A 21,149-nucleotide genomic window follows, 5' to 3' on the forward strand; every position below is an offset into this window, starting at 1 on the left:
GCTGCAACTCAGAGCTTTGCATCTCACCCAATCACTATGCCCTTCAAAGACTAATCTGGCTTCATCTTCTCTGTAAAGCAGACATACAGAAAACTTCAAAGTGTTTTTATATACTCAAGTATTTGGTTTGCAAATACTCTTCTAATGACTGAATCATTTTCATCAAACCAGTCATTGCATTTGGCCTGCCTATCAGTAGAGCATGAATAGTCCCCAAAACACACAAAAACATCCAGTAAGATAAAAATGCAGGCAAACTGCAAAGACATATGCCAACAAAACCTGAAAGTAAATACTATTTTTATAAAAAAATTATCTTAGGTCTAGAAAGGTAGTTAACTAGACACATTTCTACAGAAAATCTTGCAACAAAATATCATTCTTGTTGCAACTGCTTAATAAATTCTCCCTGCAAATCCCTTATGCAGCATTCTTTTATGACACCATTCTTCTACCTGTACAAAGCATCCAGTGCAAAAACAGTATTTTACATGTTACTTAAGAAGCTATCTACATGCCATGGCAAAAGCGTGGCACCTCAGGAACAATGGAATATTTACTAAAATCTACACATGTAATTACTAACTCTCTTAATTTTACTTTTCTAGAAATGCCTAGGAATAAAAATATTAACACGTTTGCTATAAATATAAAAATGACAGTATGGCACAATTTGTCTCTGGACATTTTTTCTTGTGTCCATAAACTGTACAGTTGTCATTGCATATGTCTCTCTTTGTTTACAATCAGTAAAATAAAAAAAAGCTCTTTCAACTACAGGACTTCAGGCATCATGTTCTCAGATAGGAGTCCTGTAAGATGCAATGACATCTGGCCTATAAACTCACACAGAAAAATTGTAAACGAAAGAAAATACTATGCATGTGTCAAGACCTTTTTTTACTCCTCATTAAGACACCCTATCTTCTACAGAAGCCTATGAAAATACACCATATCAGACACCTGCTCTCCAGAAATGCAGAAATGGATGGAAATCTGTAAATAGTCTAACAGGATCCACTGATAGCCACGTGGCCACTCCTTTGGCATTACAAAGGTGGCGAGCACTCACTGCATTTGAGAATCTTCCTTGCAGCCACAGGAATGAAGAAACATATTGTACACCCTTGGGAGTAACAGATTCTACTCAGGCAAACTAATCTATTTTATTTGCATTCATCGACAAAAATGTCAGAAGCTGTTATCAGAAGACTGCCCTTTGTGATGACTGTGCACTTGTAACCTGCTCAAAATAAGACCTGCATAAAATTACATCTATCTGGCCATGAACACAAATAACAAAGCAAAGATATCTGGAGAGGAAACACAATACTAGTTACAAGAGCAACCAACACTAGCCAGTAAGCTGACACCAACGCACACAACTCATCACGTAAGCCGTAAGTGGGTCTTTACTGACATAAACTATACAGATGTCAATTAAAACCAAAGTTGACTACTGTTTCAGGAACTGAGCTTCCAGTCTCAGAAAATGTATCCCTAAGACCCTTACCAATTTGAAACTTCGTAAGTATCTTAACTTTATAAGATTTTATAAAAATATGTATTTACACATTAGTGACCCAGTTCTCAGTAACAGCAAGTGCATCGTTTCTCCTCCTCTAGTCTGCTGTGAGATGCAGCATCAGACATGGGCTAACTTGCACTTAGGCTTCTCCTACGAATGGCACAAACCCTAATCATCATCAAATCCCATCACAGCCACCTGCAGGAGATCCATCGGTACTCATTTTCAACAATTAATATACCATCAGGACTTCCTACAAGCTGTTAAAAAAAATTCCCCTTGTCATACTTTGGTCTTGATAACTTCATAATTTTGGTGATACACTTGCTGAAGACTGAAGAGGATGCGTGCCATTAACCTGCAGCTTAATTAAAAAGCCACTGTACTGTCAGTATTTAAAGTACAACTGTCCTTAATCCTACAACTTCTCTATCCACCCAGAAAAAACACACTCAATCAAACAGCTGTAAGGTCTTTCTCCTTCCTATGGAGGGAATCTCTTGCTATTTTGTTTTAAAATGAGAGTGTAGACTATTCAGTTTGGGAGACTACGCTGAATGCTCCTTTTCTACAAGAAAGAAGGAAACCAGGATGCAACCTAGTAGTTCTCCTACCTGTATCCTGACACACAAAATCTGATTTTTTCTTAATAAACTATCTGAATGCCACAGATCGTTCTTTCCTGCAAAGACGTTTCACAATTCACATGTTCTAGCCGAGGGAAAAAAAAAAAGTCTCATAATTAAATATGATATAAAATTATATTAAAAAAATATATCCTTAGAACCACTGAATAGTTTTAGGGCAGAGTTTACTATTTACATAACCAGAATGCAATACAGCAAGCCATTAAAAACATGTCTGTAATGTTCTATGTATTAAGGTACCTAAAAGGCTCTAAAGCAAAAAAGAGATCCTGCAGAGGAAAAAAAATAGTATGCAGAGCATGGTTTTGTTTATATTGGCTTCTATCTCTCCTTTAAATGGGTGACTGCACTACATTCTAACTACACCTTATAATTACAGAGCAGATCACACATAAAATAAAAGCAGATTGCTCAAAATTTCAGAAGCCATCTGAATATGTAGTGCAGTTATCCAGCACAAGTGAAGATATTTAACCATTCTTTAGTTAAACCATCTTCAAGGGTAATCACTAGACTTACTTCTGCCTTAAAGCTTTCCAACATGATAAAATTAATTACCGTGACAAAGTAGTCAACTGTTTCACAGTTTCTGTATTCTAATACATTGTACAATGCTTTTTTACTGCATCTTAATATATCTGAGATTTGAGAAAACAATTCTAAATATTTTTTCAATTAACAATTTCTTCTGGATCTAATGCAAATCCATGTAAAAAGCTGGCTAGCTGGTTTATAGGTCTAGAAATTCTGGAGACAAACAGCTATGTAGGCTTTAACAGTCTATCACAAATCAAACAGCCTCCTCAAACAATGTCCAAAAGAACCACAGGCCTTGTTGAAACACCTAGCTCCTCACTTCAGCACCTCTACAAATCTTTCTCTTTGAAAATAAATGCTATTCAGCAAGTAAGGTATCTTGCCACAACCTTCAAATCACCCTTTAAAAGAAAAATGGACCCCACCCACATTATGCATTCTTTCAAGACACCTTTAGATTACATGCACCTGTGTATAGCTATTCCAGTAGGGAAATACCACACAAACAAATGATAATTCCATTGCATTTTCAGACTTACGGCATGCAAGTCAGTAGCTGACGTGTGCTTCATATTCTTCCTCACCTCTGTATCAAAACCCTGCCCTGCTGCATGCCGAGAACAGATTCAGAGCAGCTCACATAGCATTAGAAACTTAGGTTTAGACAAATGGATTGCATCCACTGAACCCTGAAGATGCTACTAAACATTATTAAGATAGATAAAAGTCATTTACCGTCTTCGAAGTTAGTATTTTTCTGCCTCACCAGAATTCGGAAATCTTCTGCTGGCTTGACACTGCCAACCTACAAAAGATCAAAAATTGATACAACTGTCTGCCAATATCCAAATTTTTCTTCTTGTGAGGCAACAAGAACCTTTACATTTGTTTATTTTAATATGGAAACAGAAGCTCTACACTTCTCTGCATGCAGACTCGTAAAATGCAACTCTTACAATGTGTAACGCGCAGTACTCCTAGCAAGGCTTAGATATGACACGAGCAAGATGAACTCACTGCACTGCACTGCTATAAGCCGACCATGTTCTCTGGGGTTTAGAGGTCAGAAGCACAGTAGTTCAGGTTACCTGCTAGCTCAGCTTGGAGACTTTTTGTGGCACAGGCCTCTCACTAATCTTGACAGACACAATGAGGAATGGGAGCTCCCAGGCATGCGGGTACAGAATCACTGGTTTGCCACTCCAATAGGAAGCTCAAAATTAAAAGCGTACACTCAAGTCATCCACCCTTACTGGCTCAGTCTGACATCTTAAAGCTGAACCTCTAAATGGGCACTGAAGCGCAGAAACCTTACAAAAGAACTAAAGCCAGGTCAAAAATAAACAAACACTTACTGAAAAACAGATGCAATAACTTAAGAAAAAAAAAAATTACACTGTTTAAAATTCCCTTTCAGAAATCAAGATTTCCCTAAGTTTATTTAAAATTTTTATGCTTTGCTGTCAAAATAATTCATAGATATTTCAATAAGCTTGCTTGGTCTCTTCATGCTTCTTCTAAATTTGGCAATGCTACTTTTCAGGAAATCTCAGAAATATATATTAGGAGTACAGAATATTTAAATCTTTTCAGATTTTAAATATTTTGAAAAATCTCAATCACGCATTTTAAAACCCAACCTTAAAGGATAGCACATTTGAAAACAAGTGAAGTTATTTCAATATTAAATCACTTTTTTCCCCCGTAATACAAAAAAATCAGATCAAGGAAGGTACATACACAGTTATGAAACAGGCTTAATCTACCCCTGTACACAACATCTGGAATTTATTTAGACCTAGCAGCAAGATGAAGACAAACTTGTGATGTAGAACCCCAACCAATGCAGGGAACTATCTTTAAATCACATCAATACTTCGATTAAATATGCAGAGGCAATTTCTATGTTGCAGATGATAAGAAAGAGCAAGAACAAAATTCAACAATTAAACCCCAATTCTGAGATTCTGTTTTTCTCAGATCCTTAGGCTTGCCCTTTGGAGTTCTAGACACCAGGGGAGAATTCTGTCCTAAAATATCCAAGACTGAGGGAAGCTTGTGTTAACGTGCCCCTACAGGCAGAGAAAGTTGTCTTTACAATCTCTAGCGGTCTCAAATCTACAAGGAGACAGTATTAAGTCATATTTCAGCTAGGAACTCTCCATTTACCAGGAATTATGTATATTCACTACAATACACTTAGATAAATGAATCTCGCCCTTTAATAATCAGATTTGTAAAAATATGCTTACAGAGGTGATATTGCCTTCAGCAAGTTTCATGATGGTAAAGCTACCTTCCTCATCTTCAATTTTTGGTTTCTTAGGGTTGGGTCCATCTTCACTGCTGCAAACGAGAAGGACAAAAACATAAACTCTTAAACTGTCCTGCCTATTAAGTAGGGAGTCAGTAAATTAATGAAATATACACTGAACGCTGGACAAAATTATATAACTGTCTGAAAATTAACACGAAACCTGCCTCATTTTTCCCCACAGGTTGCACAAAGCAGATGGTAGAAAGCGAGACCAAACTCTATCTTAACATAAAGCAAAAGGTACCGCTTGTTGAAGGTGCAAGATTATTCATGTTTATTTCAGGAGTGAATTTACTTACACACACCTTCTCTACCTCCCTAAATACAGCGTACCTGCAGTCAATACACAGGTTCCAAATAAAGTGATTTAACCTTCATAATTCACAGCATACGATTTACTGTTTTACAGTATATTACATGGCATTTAGTATTCTCACCAGATTCGCTCTAAATATGAAATGGTAATGAAAACTTAACACGTAGGTAAGAAATTAATTACCTCCTGGTTCCCATCTTGGAATGGATAGCTACTACAAACCTGTTTACACAGGGGCTTTTGAGTCTAATGACCCACATTCTCCATCAGCACACAAAAGCTTTACAAACTTCCACTTACAGCAGTCAACACCTACTAGGCAAAACCTGACTAAGTATGTAAGAACTCTCCTAGGACATTTTAAGCTACATCTCAAAATGCTTTCAAAAAGCTTATTGCAAGTTTAGGCCACTTTCTTGCTTTGTTCTTACAGATGTACATAGACCAAGGTTTACATTCAAACTAGGAACTTAATTGTAACATCTAACATATGCCAAACTTTAGAGCACATCTTGGCAACCGAAAAAAATCCAAGCAATCACAAAAGGGGAAGAAAATCAGTGCATTCTGTGTCACTTCACAGAACTGTGGCTACTGACACAGAAAATCAGTTTAAGAATGACTGAAAGCTACTCAGTGATCTAAACAGCAGTATTTTTGTTCAAGGAATCCCAAGACAAAGTAAGAACTTTTCCTTAAATTTTTTGTTACTGCAGAGAAATGAAGGAACTGCTTGATGACGTAGGGACAAAGCCAGAGATCCTGGACTAGGTGTCACTTTGCATTCTACAAGGCTAGAACTAGTTTTAAAAATTGCATTGCACATTACAGAAGCAACGAACTATTAGAAAGAACCTGTGCAGTCTTCCCTTTCTATAGCACAATCCTCCCCTACTTTACAATCTGTGTCTAACCCACTTTGTTTCACTAGTCTTCTCTGTCCTTTACTTAATTTTGTCACTACTGAAATGAAAACCCTTCTCAGCAACTCCTGTCATCCAGCATAACCTTACTTATCACTCTAGCAGAAATGATGACTTTGGTTATGCCTCAGGACAAGGATAGGATACTTTGCTTCATTCTCAACTCTGCTGACTTTCTGGCTGACCTTGAACAAGTTGCTTGATTGTTTTGGACAGCCAATATGCCTGTCTGTAAAAAGGAGAAACTGATACTTACCTAACACCAGTGATTTTAGAACTTCTACTTGAACCACAATTCTTGTATATTGATGTGGTTTGATGAAAGGTGCAAAGAACAACGAAAGTTCTCTTTCAGAGTACTTTTTCTTTAAAAGGTGTTTTGCAATCAATGGCAATGCCTTGAAATCTTTTCCCTCCTGCATTAATTTTACTGATTCGAAATGCTTTGGGATTGGAGGAAGGAGGAGAACATAAATGCTGCTGCTGCATTTAACTATCTAGGACCAAATCTATACCTGTCATTAATCAGTGCAGTACAGCAGAAACTAATGAATCCGTACCCATTTATACCAGCCAAGGATCTGACGTTTAGAATCTGTTAGTGGTAATGCACTGATTAACAGTATTTTTAAACTTTAAAACGTGCAACTACTATTTGAGAAAAATTAATAAAATACAAGATTAATTTAAAACACCCACTTCTACATTTATATAGAAGCCTCTCACATATTGCAAAGCTGGATGAGACAACAGCCTCTCCAAAGCCAACCTAAGAAGGAAAAAGTAAAATGCTTTCTATTTTGCTGAATGTTTTAAACTACACAGAGCTTAGCATAAGTGAAACGAATGCTGAATATTAAAATCTGTATTAAGATATCATGCTTATATTTATGCTGCCTTAATCCCATTAGACCTTAAAAATTAAGTAGAGATTAATCTGGCCAATATGATGAGATAAGACACAAATTAGTTTTAGAAAACAAAAATTATGGTCAGGAGACCTTCTAGCCAACTTTTTCAAAACACTTTGGTGCAAATTATCTAGATCTGATCATTTTAATAACTTGAACGTTATCTGCTGTTTAACATTGTCCTTAGTCATTGCTGCAGAGTGATGTACTTTATCACATGATTTAATTACAACACTCAGCTTTTCCCCAAACGCAGAACAAAAACATACAGTTAACACTTCTGATGTAGTAACGACAATACTACTATTCTCATTCATTACTACAGCCATAACATCTTTTTTTTTTTGCAATTATATAAAAAAATATATTATTCATCCTTCTTTGCATAGCTGAGTGTGTACCCTTTTGCCTCTCTTACAGGTTGCGGGGGGGGGGGGGGGGTGTGTTTCAATCATTTTAATGCCCTACACCAATTTCTATCTCAATTATTTTTACAGCTGCTTTCATCACCCCTCTAAAGGAAATCAGTTTTTAAACAAAATAGCTTTCCTTCTTGCTTGTCAAATCGATTGCCTTTAGTAATGGGTCACCATTTTTTGTTTAAGATCTCTCCTTAGCTTGCTTGAACCCAAGGTTGTGTCATCACGCTCCCCCCTTTTTTTTTATCTAAATACCCATATGAATGTATGTATGTACACACACAGAGAAGCTGGAGCACAGAGCAAGGACAACAGAATTTTATCAGGATGAAGTCACAGTTGTGCCAAGGCAAGATTGGCACACACAGCAATGAATGAAATGAAAAGGAAAGTATTTCCCAGTCTGGTACAGAAATGTGGTCATTATTCCAGAGCAGTAATGTGAAAAGTCCTGTGTTGTGTCTTTCCAAAGATAACATGCCGAGGAGGCTGTAGCCAACCCAAGGTAAAGCATGTATGACAGCTCTGCTACACAAGGCCTCAGAAAGGCTCAAAGACAGTGTTCCTAGCACTGAAAGGAGTGAGCTAAAAAGGACAACAGGGAGAGAGGAGGAGATAACTGAGAACTCTCCAACATCCCAGGAGACTCACTAGTTATATTACAGGCATTCAATAAACTAAGGTCTAAGAAGCAGATTTTATTTGAGCAGATTGATTTGGCTGGGGTGACAGTACCAATACAGTAGCAATTAACCATTTATTCTTCATATTTTCACCACAAATAAAGTAAATAGTGTAAGTAATAAAAAAAACCGCTAAACAATTATCTTAAAAACTGTTCTGACAACAGATGCTCCAGGAAGAGTCCCTAACAGTTTGATTTTTCAGTACATCCACATTTATTGCACAGCACATAATAATGAAGCTGCTTTTCTTTTTATTCGGTATTCAAAAATGAAAGCTACAGAACAACCTAAATAGAGCACGCTGAGAAGGAAGACTCGTCTTTACAGCTAATTTAAAGCTCTGCAGCATTTATTCTAAACTAAATTAGACCCTCTGTTACGTGTATTTGAACTACTTTGTAACCACCAGTAGGACTAACTGTTTGACCAGGAGACAGTAGGTGATGCAACAGGTTGCTCAGAGAGGATGTGCAGTCTCCATGCCTGGATGCTTTCAAGACCAGACTGGCTGAAGTCCCAAGTTATCTGTTTAGATCTCACAGATGACCCTGCTCTGAGCAGCAGGCTCAGAAAGAAACCTCCTGAGGTCCCTTCCAACCTGACAGATTCTGTGACAACAAATACAGCCATGAGGAAGCTACAGACGGGTTCCTGGTGTGTCTTGCCCCCTAACAGTAGGACCAGCACTATTCACAAAATACCCCAGATATACTGTGGTACCACAATATTCCCTACCCTTCAGTATTTTTTCAGTGTGTAACTCACTGATCTTATGTTCAAAAGATGCTGAGCCTGCTCCATCCAGCAAAACCAATTTGAAATGTAAAAGTTTTAAAAAAAACCCATAATACATCTCCAACTTACTTGTCTTTGAAGATGTCCTGAGCAGTCTTCTCTTCTTTTTTCTTGACAACTTCCTTTAGGGGGAAAAGTGCTCTTACTTTTTCAAGAGGAGCTTGACACCTTTCTTTTACCACACAGGGCATCTCCAGCATCTCTAAAAGGCGCTGTTCAATTGGCGGCAATGGCTCATTGGGGTGAAAAGCCTTATGCTGCAAACACTGCAAGAAACAATTTGAGCAAAGCAAAACTTCTAGTTTATGTGCTTTTAATATAATGCCCGTATGCCTGACTTCATACAGTACATGTAAAATATCTTCTGTATTAAAGAAACTACCTTCATATTCCTCACAAATATTCCAGCTCACAAGTGGATTGAAAGATACAATCAGCTAAGGATATCAGTAATTATATTAAACAATAATATATTTATATATATGTGTATATAAAAATATATTAAAGAATATATATTAAACAAGAATAGTAATACAAATGAGTGTTCCTACACTCACTGGAATGAGTTCTGTGAACATTATTCAGAAAATCCAGGGAATGAAAGTCATCTGCATTTATTCTGCTTTTTAACTTCACTTTACCTTTACAATGCAGTTCTATAATAAGTCATACGGGAGAGATTTCTTTACATTCCAAAATTAGGCAACAAGATATATACCCCAACCAGATATTCCAGTTATTGTCAGTTTATTGTCCCTCAAAGAAAATATTTCTTTTTGGTCAATAAAACTCAGTACGCACACAAGAGAAAATTTTACCAGTTTAAGAGCAAATGGAAAGAAGTCAAATGTGCACAGGTAAGGCACAGAATATACGTATGTTTGCAACTCAGCTTTGAAAAGAGCGAGGCAATGAAGGGACCTGACAGATGTACATCAAAGTTGGAACAGATGGTAGGAGCTACAGAGGAGAAGGCTTTTCACCAAAGTGTAAAGACAGTGCACACAGCCAGGGAGTCAAGCAGAGGGACAGAGATGAGGTTAATGAGGCAGGCTATGGAAATTCCATCGAGAATTTTAAAAACAAACTTAATTAAACATTTAAAAACAACTTAAATGTTGAAAGGTATGGGATAGCAGTAGAGATGTATGTGTATGTGCATAGAGATACACAGATACCAGTGCATGCATACACATACATAAAAACATGTGATGTACATGGGAGAATAATTTTTCCAAGCCCATTGTACTGGGTGAATCAGACACAAGTGTGAAGGTAACTACTCAGTAAACTAGGAATACAGCAGAGATTTGCTCCCCTGTTGGCTGGCAGACATGACATTAATTTAAAAAACAAAACCAAAGCAAACAAAACCCTCTATTCATGCCGAAAAGCTGCCAATAAAGAAAATCCAGACCATATGCTACACATCAATACTGATGTGCTTTCATGCTGCCATTAAGACTCCAATCCATATTAGAGCACACTTTCAAAAGGAGGCAGTCATAGAAGACTACTGATTTGGAAACACTCGTAATGATTTAAGGCATAATTATTTTGAAAGAGAGTAAAAATGTTGCTGGAAGCTGCAGTAATGGCCCTTGTGATACAAAAAACCCAATATTAAAACAACATTAGGGAATTGAATTAAACTCACAAAGCAAAAAAACTAAATCCCCTGTTGTGAATGTGTTTTTCAGGCTTTTGCATCTGAAATCTCTATGTGTGCAGTTGCAAGAGCTGAGCAGACTGAGTAGACACAGCCTCCACTTGTTCCTGGTTTTTTTAGAGTAGATGACTACCTCTGAAACCTGAGATGGCAGGGACCATCAAAACTCAGGTGCTAAATGTAGACAAATTGAACAGGTTTAACCTGGAGTTTCTAATCCTAAACAATCCCTTTTAACTTTGATTCCGCTTCCTTCTGTGTCTAGCAAGAACCACTCCTACCTTCACTGGCTAGAAGGCAACTCACACGGCCACTGGCTTCCAGACTCACCGTTCTATTCATGCATGTTGTCAGCAACATACTAGCTCCTCCTTGCTCTTCCTAATTTCTTTACACTTCCAGACTCAAGATGTAGCCAGCTTTCAGGAACAGGGGGCATACTAAGATACTGGTCAATGGATGTAATGAAGTGGAATTTTCACAGGATTCATTCCATAATAAGCAATGGCATAAATGCATGAATAGACAGGAATTTACTGCAAGAAATCATCCTGCCCTGTTCCCTTCTGCACAGCATCTAGGAACACAATTTTTTAAGAACATATTTCAGCAAATTTGTAAACTTACAGGAACCTGATAGTGTTTAAAGCCTTAGAATATGGGTGACAGATTCAGCTATCTAAAAAATAAGCATCTATACCAGTCACCTACTCACTCTACACAACCACAAGTATCAGGTACTTATGATCTCTGAAGATCATAAAAAGAAGGATCAGTTACTTACCTAAGGTTCTTCTTTCATGGATTACACAATAGCCTTGGACAACTCAGCTTACACTAGTTAGCTAGCTTTTGGGTGGTTAAACCTGTGCGAACTGAACCCCAACACAAGCATCTTAGAGTTCAGTTTACATCTAGTTTGTGATGATCTCAAAATGACCTTCCAACAGATCCACTATATTCAACCAAAGATAAGATTACTTGATGCTGAAAGCCCTTACAGACTTCCGTGAGTGATCTCCTGTCCTCTTGCTGCTCTGCTTTTTGAAATAGAACCATACAGTCCAACCACTTATAAATGCGCTCAGACCTCTAAGGTTGCTCACAGGTGGTCTAACAAGAGCCATTATGGCATGTTTAGATGCAGACTCTGCAGGTGGATCCCACAAACTATGCAATGCTGCCTGCCACCACTCCCACAAACCTTCCCCTCAGGTCTGTCTCAGGACTGAACAGTCATTGTTGAGCAATTTGTCTATCTGGCCATCAAACAAAATGCACTGCATTCCCCAAACATCTTATGTGCTTTAAATCCCTGTATTTAAGAAGAGTAAGTTAAACGATGACATTGGAAGTTTGCCACCACAAAAGCTATAGAAATTCACTTCGGCTTTTCTGGATGCAAGGAATAAAAGTTGAAACTCTGGATAACCAACATTCCTCATCTTCCACTTCAGCAAGCATTAGTAACTCCTTTCCACCCACTCTGTCATTTCCTGATGCCTACCACTACTTCCAGAGATACAATTTCGCTTGATGTTTCTGTTTAAATTCTGGCTCTTGTCACTTACCATTACAAATATCTTCATGAGGCAACAGAGCAAGGAAATTAGGGAGGAAATCATCCTTTCTTTAGAGTTATTTTTCCAAACTGTTTATAGGTCCTGTTCAGCCCAATCAATTTACTGGCTACATTCAAAAGATTATGTGTTATTTTTCTTTGTAGTTTTTAAGGAACCAGTAGTGCCACTTGGTCTAAGATCAAAATATTAAGAACCCCGAACATGTTTGCAGCAAAGGAGAAAACCATCTTTCTGCAACTTGCACAGTTTAACAGCAGTTTTGTAACCAAGACAAAAAAATGGGGCTGTGCATGGCCAAAAGAAAGCACTAAAAGGACTGGTAATCCAGGGCTTTATAAACAGCAAGCACTGTCGACAGGAACTGCATACTACCCAGTACATTGAAATAGTTAATAAATACTTTTTCCACCAGTAGCATTCACCCTTACAATATCCTATTATCCACTAAGAAAAATGGCAAGTTAAGCAGTTACTCTTTTCTAGCAGCACTTGACTCAACTGCTGGGACACCACCATCATACTGTTTCAGAAGACAAATGGCACACCTAAAGAAACATGTTTCATTATAAGCGATATCCACTGAATCAAAAGGATGTAATATTGCATCCAGCAAGATAGCAGAAGAAATTCTATCCCGTTTCATTTACAAGATAAACCGTATGTGTTTTGTAATACCCAAGTTTTAGAATCCTTCAAGTACAAGTCATGCAGAGGTCAAGCTGTTTTAAACTCTTGCCCAGCGATAACCTTCTATTTACTAAATCTTGCATTCAGTTACACCCCGTCTTGTCAATATGACTGTCAGAATTTGAAGGGAACACCGAGTTCTTCAAAGTGTCAGTCAGAGTAGGAATCGAAGACAGTGGGCTTACACGTGTTTCTGAAACATATATATGACCTCCAGATCCTTTGGTTCTTTTGACAATACTGAGGCAGCATGGGGTTTGGAAGCTAGGGTATGTTTTCTTAATTTAAAAAAGCATTTCTTCCTACATGTAAACTGAAAAAAATTCATTTGGAATTGCTGAGATACAATGAACATGGTTACTGTAATACCATTTTTGGTCATTTTTCAGAGTGAGGTCACGCACTCAATATTATCCCAATGGTTCTCTATACAACACAATTCTGCAGCTGCATAAATTGCAACGTCATTTTCCTTATTTTTGAATTTGCTGTGTCATTTTTTTGAACACTTGAATTCCAATGTGTAATTAAGTCTCTCATCCTCACAGTTGCAGTGAAAATCTTCATGACATGAATGTAAATCACTTCATACAATAACTGCAAGAAGTGTGAACTGTTCCGCTTGCCCAAAAAATGCATCAGCTCAGGCACCCAAATGGAGTATTTTAAATGTCAGAAATGGTAATCATTTACTACTAATCAAGTTCACCTCTAACTGATCTGTTTTGGAACCACTGCTAGATGCAACAATGCACAGAAAAGTGACTCTGCCCAGGATTTGATGGGACACAGAATGAGAAGCTAAACAGATCCCTGATCTTCAGTCAATTTCTCTCTTTGCCCAGAAGCTGAAGAACAAGTCTATGTCCACACCACGATCACTGCAATACAGTGTTGAGATACCCAAGCAAGTTTTAACTTGTCTAGTCTAGGTGCCTGTGAATATCACTGACGCTTTTGCAGACACCTCAGCACAGGTATGATTTCCATTGCTTCTTGGAGACTGGAAATTTTAAGAATAAAACCTATGTTAAGGACAACATAGAAATCACTGGCTACTCCATATTTAAATGCAAAAGAATTTATATTCTCATCTTCACAATGCAGATCTTTCCAGTGTGAATCAAAGACAGAAAGGTGAAGTCTTAACAAAAGAAGTTTTTAAAAAATGCCATATAGTTCATCTCACCTGATACAACCTCTGAAAATGAGGGTTTGGGATTTTGCTGGGCTTAAAGAGGTCCTCAAAAGTTTCTCCATCATCATCTTCATAAACCAAATTCATAGAATCAATCAAAGAGTCAACAGCAGATAACTGATCCGCTAAAGCAGTAACGACATACAAAGAAAAACTAAATACACTTGCAGATGGATGCATTTCTTGCAACAATTCATAAATGAAGACTCACTTTGCAATGCAAGATTCTGACCAAGTCATTACATGCCACAGAATGCACTGCAGATACAGACATGCCAATAAAGAATATGGATAACGAACACAATAATAAATGCCCTGCTTTATTTAAGGACTACAATGTAAAGTCATAAAGCCTTCTTTTTTTCCCCCCCTAGACCTCAATTATTGCTGTATTTGTGCTTCTATTTTTCTTCTTTTTCAAGATGTATTTATTTGCAACAGAAGGCTTATAGGCCACTTAGAAAATAAGAACAACAGTTGGTTTGAAAAACTGGCATAATATAAATTTCAAAAGTTATGATCGCAAATTAACACAGTTCACAAGTCAACTATTGCTTTTGTGAGACAAGTTTTAGATTTGTTCTCAAACCACTGGTTACAGGCAAGGAAACAGAAACTGTTTCAGAAACAGCCCATCAATGGTTTATAAACCCTGAAATGCAGATGCCCAGTCAACGGATCTCATAACAAGTTCAAGAAGTGGAAGTGGATTTTAAACTACATCCATTTACGCTCACTGCTGTGCAAAATTCTCAGAACAGCAAGTCAGGCTTTGTATGGCTCCATGTTCTGTGGCTCTCCAAAGACACCCTCCGTCTGAGTCTGGACACCACTAAGTGCATGCTTTAAAAAACAACACACCACAGAAAACACAGGTTTTGCATTTGTACATTCTATTAACAGGCTATTCTGCAACCGGCTACAGGACCAGCTTTGTACAAACAGAACTGATGCTTCTCTTCTAATTCTAGCTAGCTAATCACATATTGTAGTTCCCACAAGGCTTGGCCATTTAGTCTCACAAATGAGTTCAAAGGTCAAAGGATACAGAGAACTAATCTCAGATCTCTTCACAGAGACTCTGAGAGACCAACAATCCCATAACCAGAGCACAAGTCATTTAACAGGACAGTTTAAACGACTGCCTGCAAACCTCAAGTCTGCTCAGCCTGCAACTAGGCTGGCAAAGTTTTGATACAGGCTTTACAGTTCAAGATGACATCAACATAATGTATTCCCAAAAGGCTGGGGTTTATTTCCTAAGCCAAAATGACAAAGCTACATCTTCTTTGGAAATCCAAATCTTCTAATTCTTTTAGAGTATCTTAAAGGAAGACAAGTAGGTTACTTTGTCCGTTTGCCCAGCAAAGAACTATCTTACCTGTAGGAATGCATTTTTTATTGTTTTTCAAGGATGAAAATATGTACTGTCTTAAGTCTTCCATGTAGGGTAACTGCACATAGATTAGACACTGAGCAAGACAAAAGAAGAAACAAACAACTGAGCCTAAAGAAAAAAGCTAAAGCATCCCACAGTCTGTCAGGGCAGCACAAACATAAGAAAAATCTAAAGATCTAATACCGAAGTACTTAAAATAAAACATTCACAGAGCAACACAGTTTTAAGCAAAATGAAATAAAATATAATTTTTATAAAACAGAGATAGCCACACTCCTCATCTTTTCTGCTGGTAGAATGAAGACCTCCCAGGTCATCTGACCCCTTTTTCTTGTACGAAGTTTCAACCAGTCAAGCTTTAAATAATCCATATATTGGTGCTTTGCGAGGTTTTGTCACAGCTTACTGTGTTTCAAAGTCAAAAACTGGTTTTGTTTTTTTAACATTCTCAGCCTAATTTTTTCTTTATTCAAATACCTCCTCCAGTTCATACCAACCTAAAGAATTCCTTTCCATGCTTTATATTTATACCCTTCAAAAGTCTGAAGACTGTTACGTCCGCCCCCACCTTCGTCATTGCTTAGCCATCTATACATATTTAGCTCTTTCAATAATCTCTCATAAGTAAGATCAGTGGAAACATATGCTGCAAAAATTCTGACATGCCGTGTTTCTTCTGGGTGTCTCAGAATTTTTTACATGATTATTTCAAACATGATTCTGCTGCGCACAGAACTTTTTCTTGTTTTTGTTTTCCTTAGAAACAGACTTGATTTTTTTCTCCTGTTCTTTAAAATAACCTTTTCAAGTAAATAAACATACTACTGTCTTCCTAACCCTCCATATGAATTTAAAATAACAGCTTTAAACACTCTGAGCTCCTCCCCTCAGTTCCAGTTGACTTGGAAACCCAATGACAACAGCATAGTTGGACATGCTTTAAATGTCATGCAACTATCAAATTCAAATTTTGCACTACCAAGCAACCTGGAGATAAACCCACATTTTAAGAAAATGAAAGAATGCATCCTTGCATTGTATGCAGACAGGTAGGTAATAACAGCAAGAAAGCAGTGGTAACTTATTACATAACTATGTGATTACATTGTTTCTAGATACCAAAAAAAAAAAAAAAAATTTCCAGGATAGCAAAATGAAATTATAATTATGTTATTGAAATAAAAATGAGCATTACTTAAATCTGTAATATAGAGGATATTAACAAAAACATATGGCATTATTTTTCCACGTATTTTTTCCAGGGAATTTTCTTAAAATTATTTATTACCTCCTTGTCCTAAGAGTTGGTACTATTACCTAAAATCACTCTGAAAGGTCACCCTGGTTTCTTCTGGTATTACGCAACACTTCAAATTCATACGGTTCAAATATGATCACATATTAATTGATATTTGTAAAGCATCAATACAGATGCTCTCTGCAGAAAGGTAAGAGTGAAAAATTACCTCGTATGCATCCTTAATATATGGAAAAGCTACTCCAATTTGTGGGTTGCTTCTTCTATCATAAGCATAACGCACTATAGCTACCACTTTCAATTCATTCAATGCATGAACAAGGGCAGAAAAAGCAACTGCTGCATTCTGGAAAACAAAAACCCAAAGTCGACAGTCATGCAAGTTCTCATTAGCCTGCTGAAATAACATCTTTCACAGTGAACTCAATAGCATTGATTTAGTCAAGACTAGTTCCCATTTCAGCTGTAACTTTAACACAAGCATTTTTCATGTTCAAAAAATGAAGAAGAAAGATCAAATTTTATCACGATAGTGGATATATTCAAAGCTAAGCAGACTTTAGATCCAGCACATTCCACCTTTTCCACTAGGTGTGAAGAGCTCTCAGAAGTATTACGAGAGAGAAAGGGAGGAAAGTCAGCCCCTTAAAGGAACACATCAGACAGAGCACCACAGTGCGGGTTTTACCTGTAGCATTTAAAATCATTTCGATGTCTGTTCTGAATAACACAGTGACAGAGCACACCATCGCTCTGCACGAGAATCATAGAATCATTTAGCTTGGAAAAGACCTTTGAGATCATCAAGTCTGAACATTAACCCAGAATGGCCAAGTCCATCACTAAACCATGCCCCTATGTACCACCGCATCTACACGTTTTCTAAACGCCTCCAGGGATGGTGATTCTGCCACCTCCCTGGGCAGCCTGTTCCAGTGCTTAACCACCCTTTCAGTGAAGAAATTTGTCCTAATATTCAATCTAAGCCTCCCCTGGCGTAAATTGAGGCCGTTCCCTCTTGTTATCTGGGAGAAGAGACCAACCCTCACCCTGCCTACAACCTCCTTTCAGGTAGTTGTGGAAAGCACCAAGATCCTCCCCGAGTCTCCTCTTTTCTCCAGGCTAAACAACCCCAAACAGACTTAAGTACCAATTCCAGGTTCCCTACGCCCTTGTACAAACATAATGTTTACCAGTTTCTCATTATTCATGAGATATGGTATTCATTTGGGGTCTAATCCAACTTCTTTTCATCCTAATGGGCAATGGAACAGGACTTCTGTAAGCTGCATTAAAAATACTTGTTTTGTTAACATGGAAAGACAGGACAATCTCAAGTACTGCTACTATTTTCTGTTCCACAGCAAAACACCTTCAGCATTAACTTCAGTTCACCTTACCTCATCATCTTTTGCTGCAAAGACCTTCAGAACCTGGTTGCCCATGTAGTAATGCCTCTGGATCTACAGATTCAAATGGTCAAGAGTTAGCCCAATCTAAAGAAAATGTCGTTGATGCAATCAGACCAATTAAATTCTGACACAACTGAACACATTACTCAAGTGAGAAGCCATAAAATGTAATTACTGTGCAGAGAAGTTAAAGCCCTTTATACGTTTCATATCTCCATTTATCACTGAATATGGATATTCACTCATATTCAGCAGGGTACTCTCATACCTTCCTGTTGATGGGCAGGAATGAAAGACTATGGTACTTTCAGCTGTTACCAATTTGAAGAATACTGCAGTAATTCAAAAGTCAGTATGGAAAACCACAGGAGTTAATAAAAGACCCAAAACTGACACCACATAATTTTCCTAGCAAAAATATGTCAAAAGGGAGCTGAAAAAAGTCACTTCCTTAATTAATAAAGCTACTTCAACAACAGCCTGGAGTATATACAGCTCTGCTAGAAAAGAAGCACTTCTGTTAGCAGAGTTTATGCTGTTCATGAACATGGCTGACCCCTTAAAAAAACTAGTTTCATCAAGGGGCACTGCTAGAATAGCTGGAGCTACAGAGGCTGTGTGAGACACACCCAGAGAAGCAGTGCAATAGTGGAAAACCCGTCACAAAGACTGCACACTACCACGGACACTGGTTAAAATGACCTTTCTTTGTTAAAGAAAAATCTCTTCAAATTACACTATCTGCAAACTCACCTGGAGTTTCGTTATTTAGCAAATCACCATAATGCTGTTGAAGTCAGTGACAACTTGCACCTGAGCAGATCTGTTTAATGTAGTACAGTACAATTCTTCAACTCAGATTATTCTACCTGCAATTATTCTTTGGTGTTCTGTCTTTTAAAAGCTCAGGAAATTTTACGTTCAGTACAGTGTAAATAACTAGACGTATCACTATACCTTCTTTTGTTTGCAGAAAAAAAAAGAAAGGTCCCTTCATAATATTTTTAAGTATTATTTCTTGATTTATATGGCATTGCTTATAAATTAAAAATCAAAGTTTAAGCGGTCTCTGATCTTCTTTCCTGAGGGATGTGAATAACTCAGAAAAATAATATAAGGTGGTTCTATTCCTTCTTTAATTATGTATTTGGAGCTGTTCCAGTTTCTCTAGTAAATAATAAATTATTTTTTCTCCAAAGTTTTTTAAAGAAATAATTTTATATTAAACATACATTTGAATAGTGTCAGTATTAGGATTCCAAACAACAAAATTCAAAAGAAAAAACATAAGGAAAGCACGGGTCTTGAAAATTTGAGTTGTAGTTGAAAACTTCCCAATATCATTACCTATACAGTATAATTTTAATCCTGCAATCACACTTGAATAATTTTATTCCACTGATGTCTATGCAACTACTATTCGGCATAATCACTCACACTCCTAGTTACAGGACCAGAGCACACTTTAAGATGTAGTTCCTACTCATTATGAAATCCCCAGACAAGGGTATCACATCATAAATATGCCTCAAAGTAGTAACAAATTGGATTTACATTTTTTCAATGCACAAGATAATTATTGATTTTAATAAATTTTATGCAAATTATTCCTACAATTAACTTTATTCCTACAATTAACTTTATTCCTACAATTATTAACTATGTATTATATATCTGACCAATGGTAGGAAAAAAAAAATAACCACGTGAAATAACAGCTCATTTACAGGAGCATGATTCTTCTCATCCATTTCAATAAAATTCAAACTTCAAGTTGAAACAGGAGGCCAGCCTCCAGCATAAGAAAATGATGCATATGGTGAAATAAATCTTACAGAATTAAATGAAGACAGTAAGACTCAGCTGTAGGCTAGTAACACATCAAAAGATGCAAGAAATTGTCTCACTGGAACACTGGATTCAGACATAACATTTCCCTTGTTAGATCCATTTTCTAGTCCAGGATTTAGCAGTCCCTAGCATCTCTGTGCCTTGGTCAATTTAGGGCATATAAGCTCAGGCATGATAAGTTTCCTCAATCACTTCCAGTATACAAGCTCCCATGTTACTTAACAACTTTTAAGTTTTGAATGTCCTCAAGGAGCAACCAAGTTGCGGCTCCCGTTCAGGCTGGCTTCTCACTTCAATAAATCAACCTAACTTCCTGGCTCCTCAGTTAGTAAGATGCTTCGGACCACCACACTGCATAGTCTAAGGCCATATCTAGCAACATGCAGGGGTCTCTGTGCCACCTGTACTGTAAATAAAAATATGTTTAGGTACACTCATTTGGGAGTAAGGTCCCACAGATACTTCCTATTTCATTAGCATCTTTCCTTCCTGGTAAAGTTAATGATTTCTCAGCATTTGTCAAAGATTTTGTTCAAGCAGTGAGATATTTCAGAGAAGAGCAGGAGGGCTGGGACATTTCAGAACAGAAGGTGCAGAGCTGCCCTACAATTTCCTTTCAGTTTTGAGTGGTGAAGGGGACTGGGTGCAGTGAACTCCAAGAAGAGTAAAGTTTCGGTCACCCTGGGCAATATCCTGGAGAAGAAAGAGTGGAAGCAGCTTAACATTTTTAGCAATTACTGGCACGCACATCTCTGTACTTTCTCTTCAAATGCCCTGCTTCAAGAAAGGTTTTGTTAAGCCTTTGCCTAATGGTTTCCTAATGCTTAAGTCCTGAATTTTCTCAGGAAATCACCCTGTGCTGGATAGCATTTATTAAGGTATTCGCTCAAGGTAAGTTTCTTACAATTCCCACGTAAAACAAACGACAAAGTTAATAAAAGTGCACACAAACACCAAGCATCTCATTGAAATATGGAGAGTTTTTAAATGATGTAAGTTCCATGAAATCTTCA

General features: G+C 37.4%; 1 protein-coding gene across 1 annotated transcript in view; it reads right to left on the reverse strand.

The window, feature by feature from the left end:
• The window catches only part of XRCC5 (X-ray repair cross complementing 5), a 54,366-nt gene that overhangs the window by 13,796 nt on the left and 19,421 nt on the right, over positions 1–21,149 (reverse strand). The window contains exons 10-16 of the mRNA XM_055717720.1: positions 18,274–18,336; positions 17,082–17,219; positions 15,598–15,688; positions 14,208–14,341; positions 9,149–9,345; positions 4,965–5,058; positions 3,448–3,517 (exon numbers count right to left, since the gene is read on the reverse strand). Coding sequence (XP_055573695.1) covers positions 3,448–3,517; positions 4,965–5,058; positions 9,149–9,345; positions 14,208–14,341; positions 15,598–15,688; positions 17,082–17,219; positions 18,274–18,336 — 787 coding nt within the window. The remainder of the gene's footprint in view (positions 1–3,447; positions 3,518–4,964; positions 5,059–9,148; positions 9,346–14,207; positions 14,342–15,597; positions 15,689–17,081; positions 17,220–18,273; positions 18,337–21,149) is intronic.

Source organism: Falco cherrug, chromosome 8 (genome assembly GCF_023634085.1).
Source record: "Falco cherrug isolate bFalChe1 chromosome 8, bFalChe1.pri, whole genome shotgun sequence".
In the NCBI taxonomy this organism is placed as follows: Eukaryota; Metazoa; Chordata; class Aves; order Falconiformes; family Falconidae; genus Falco; species Falco cherrug.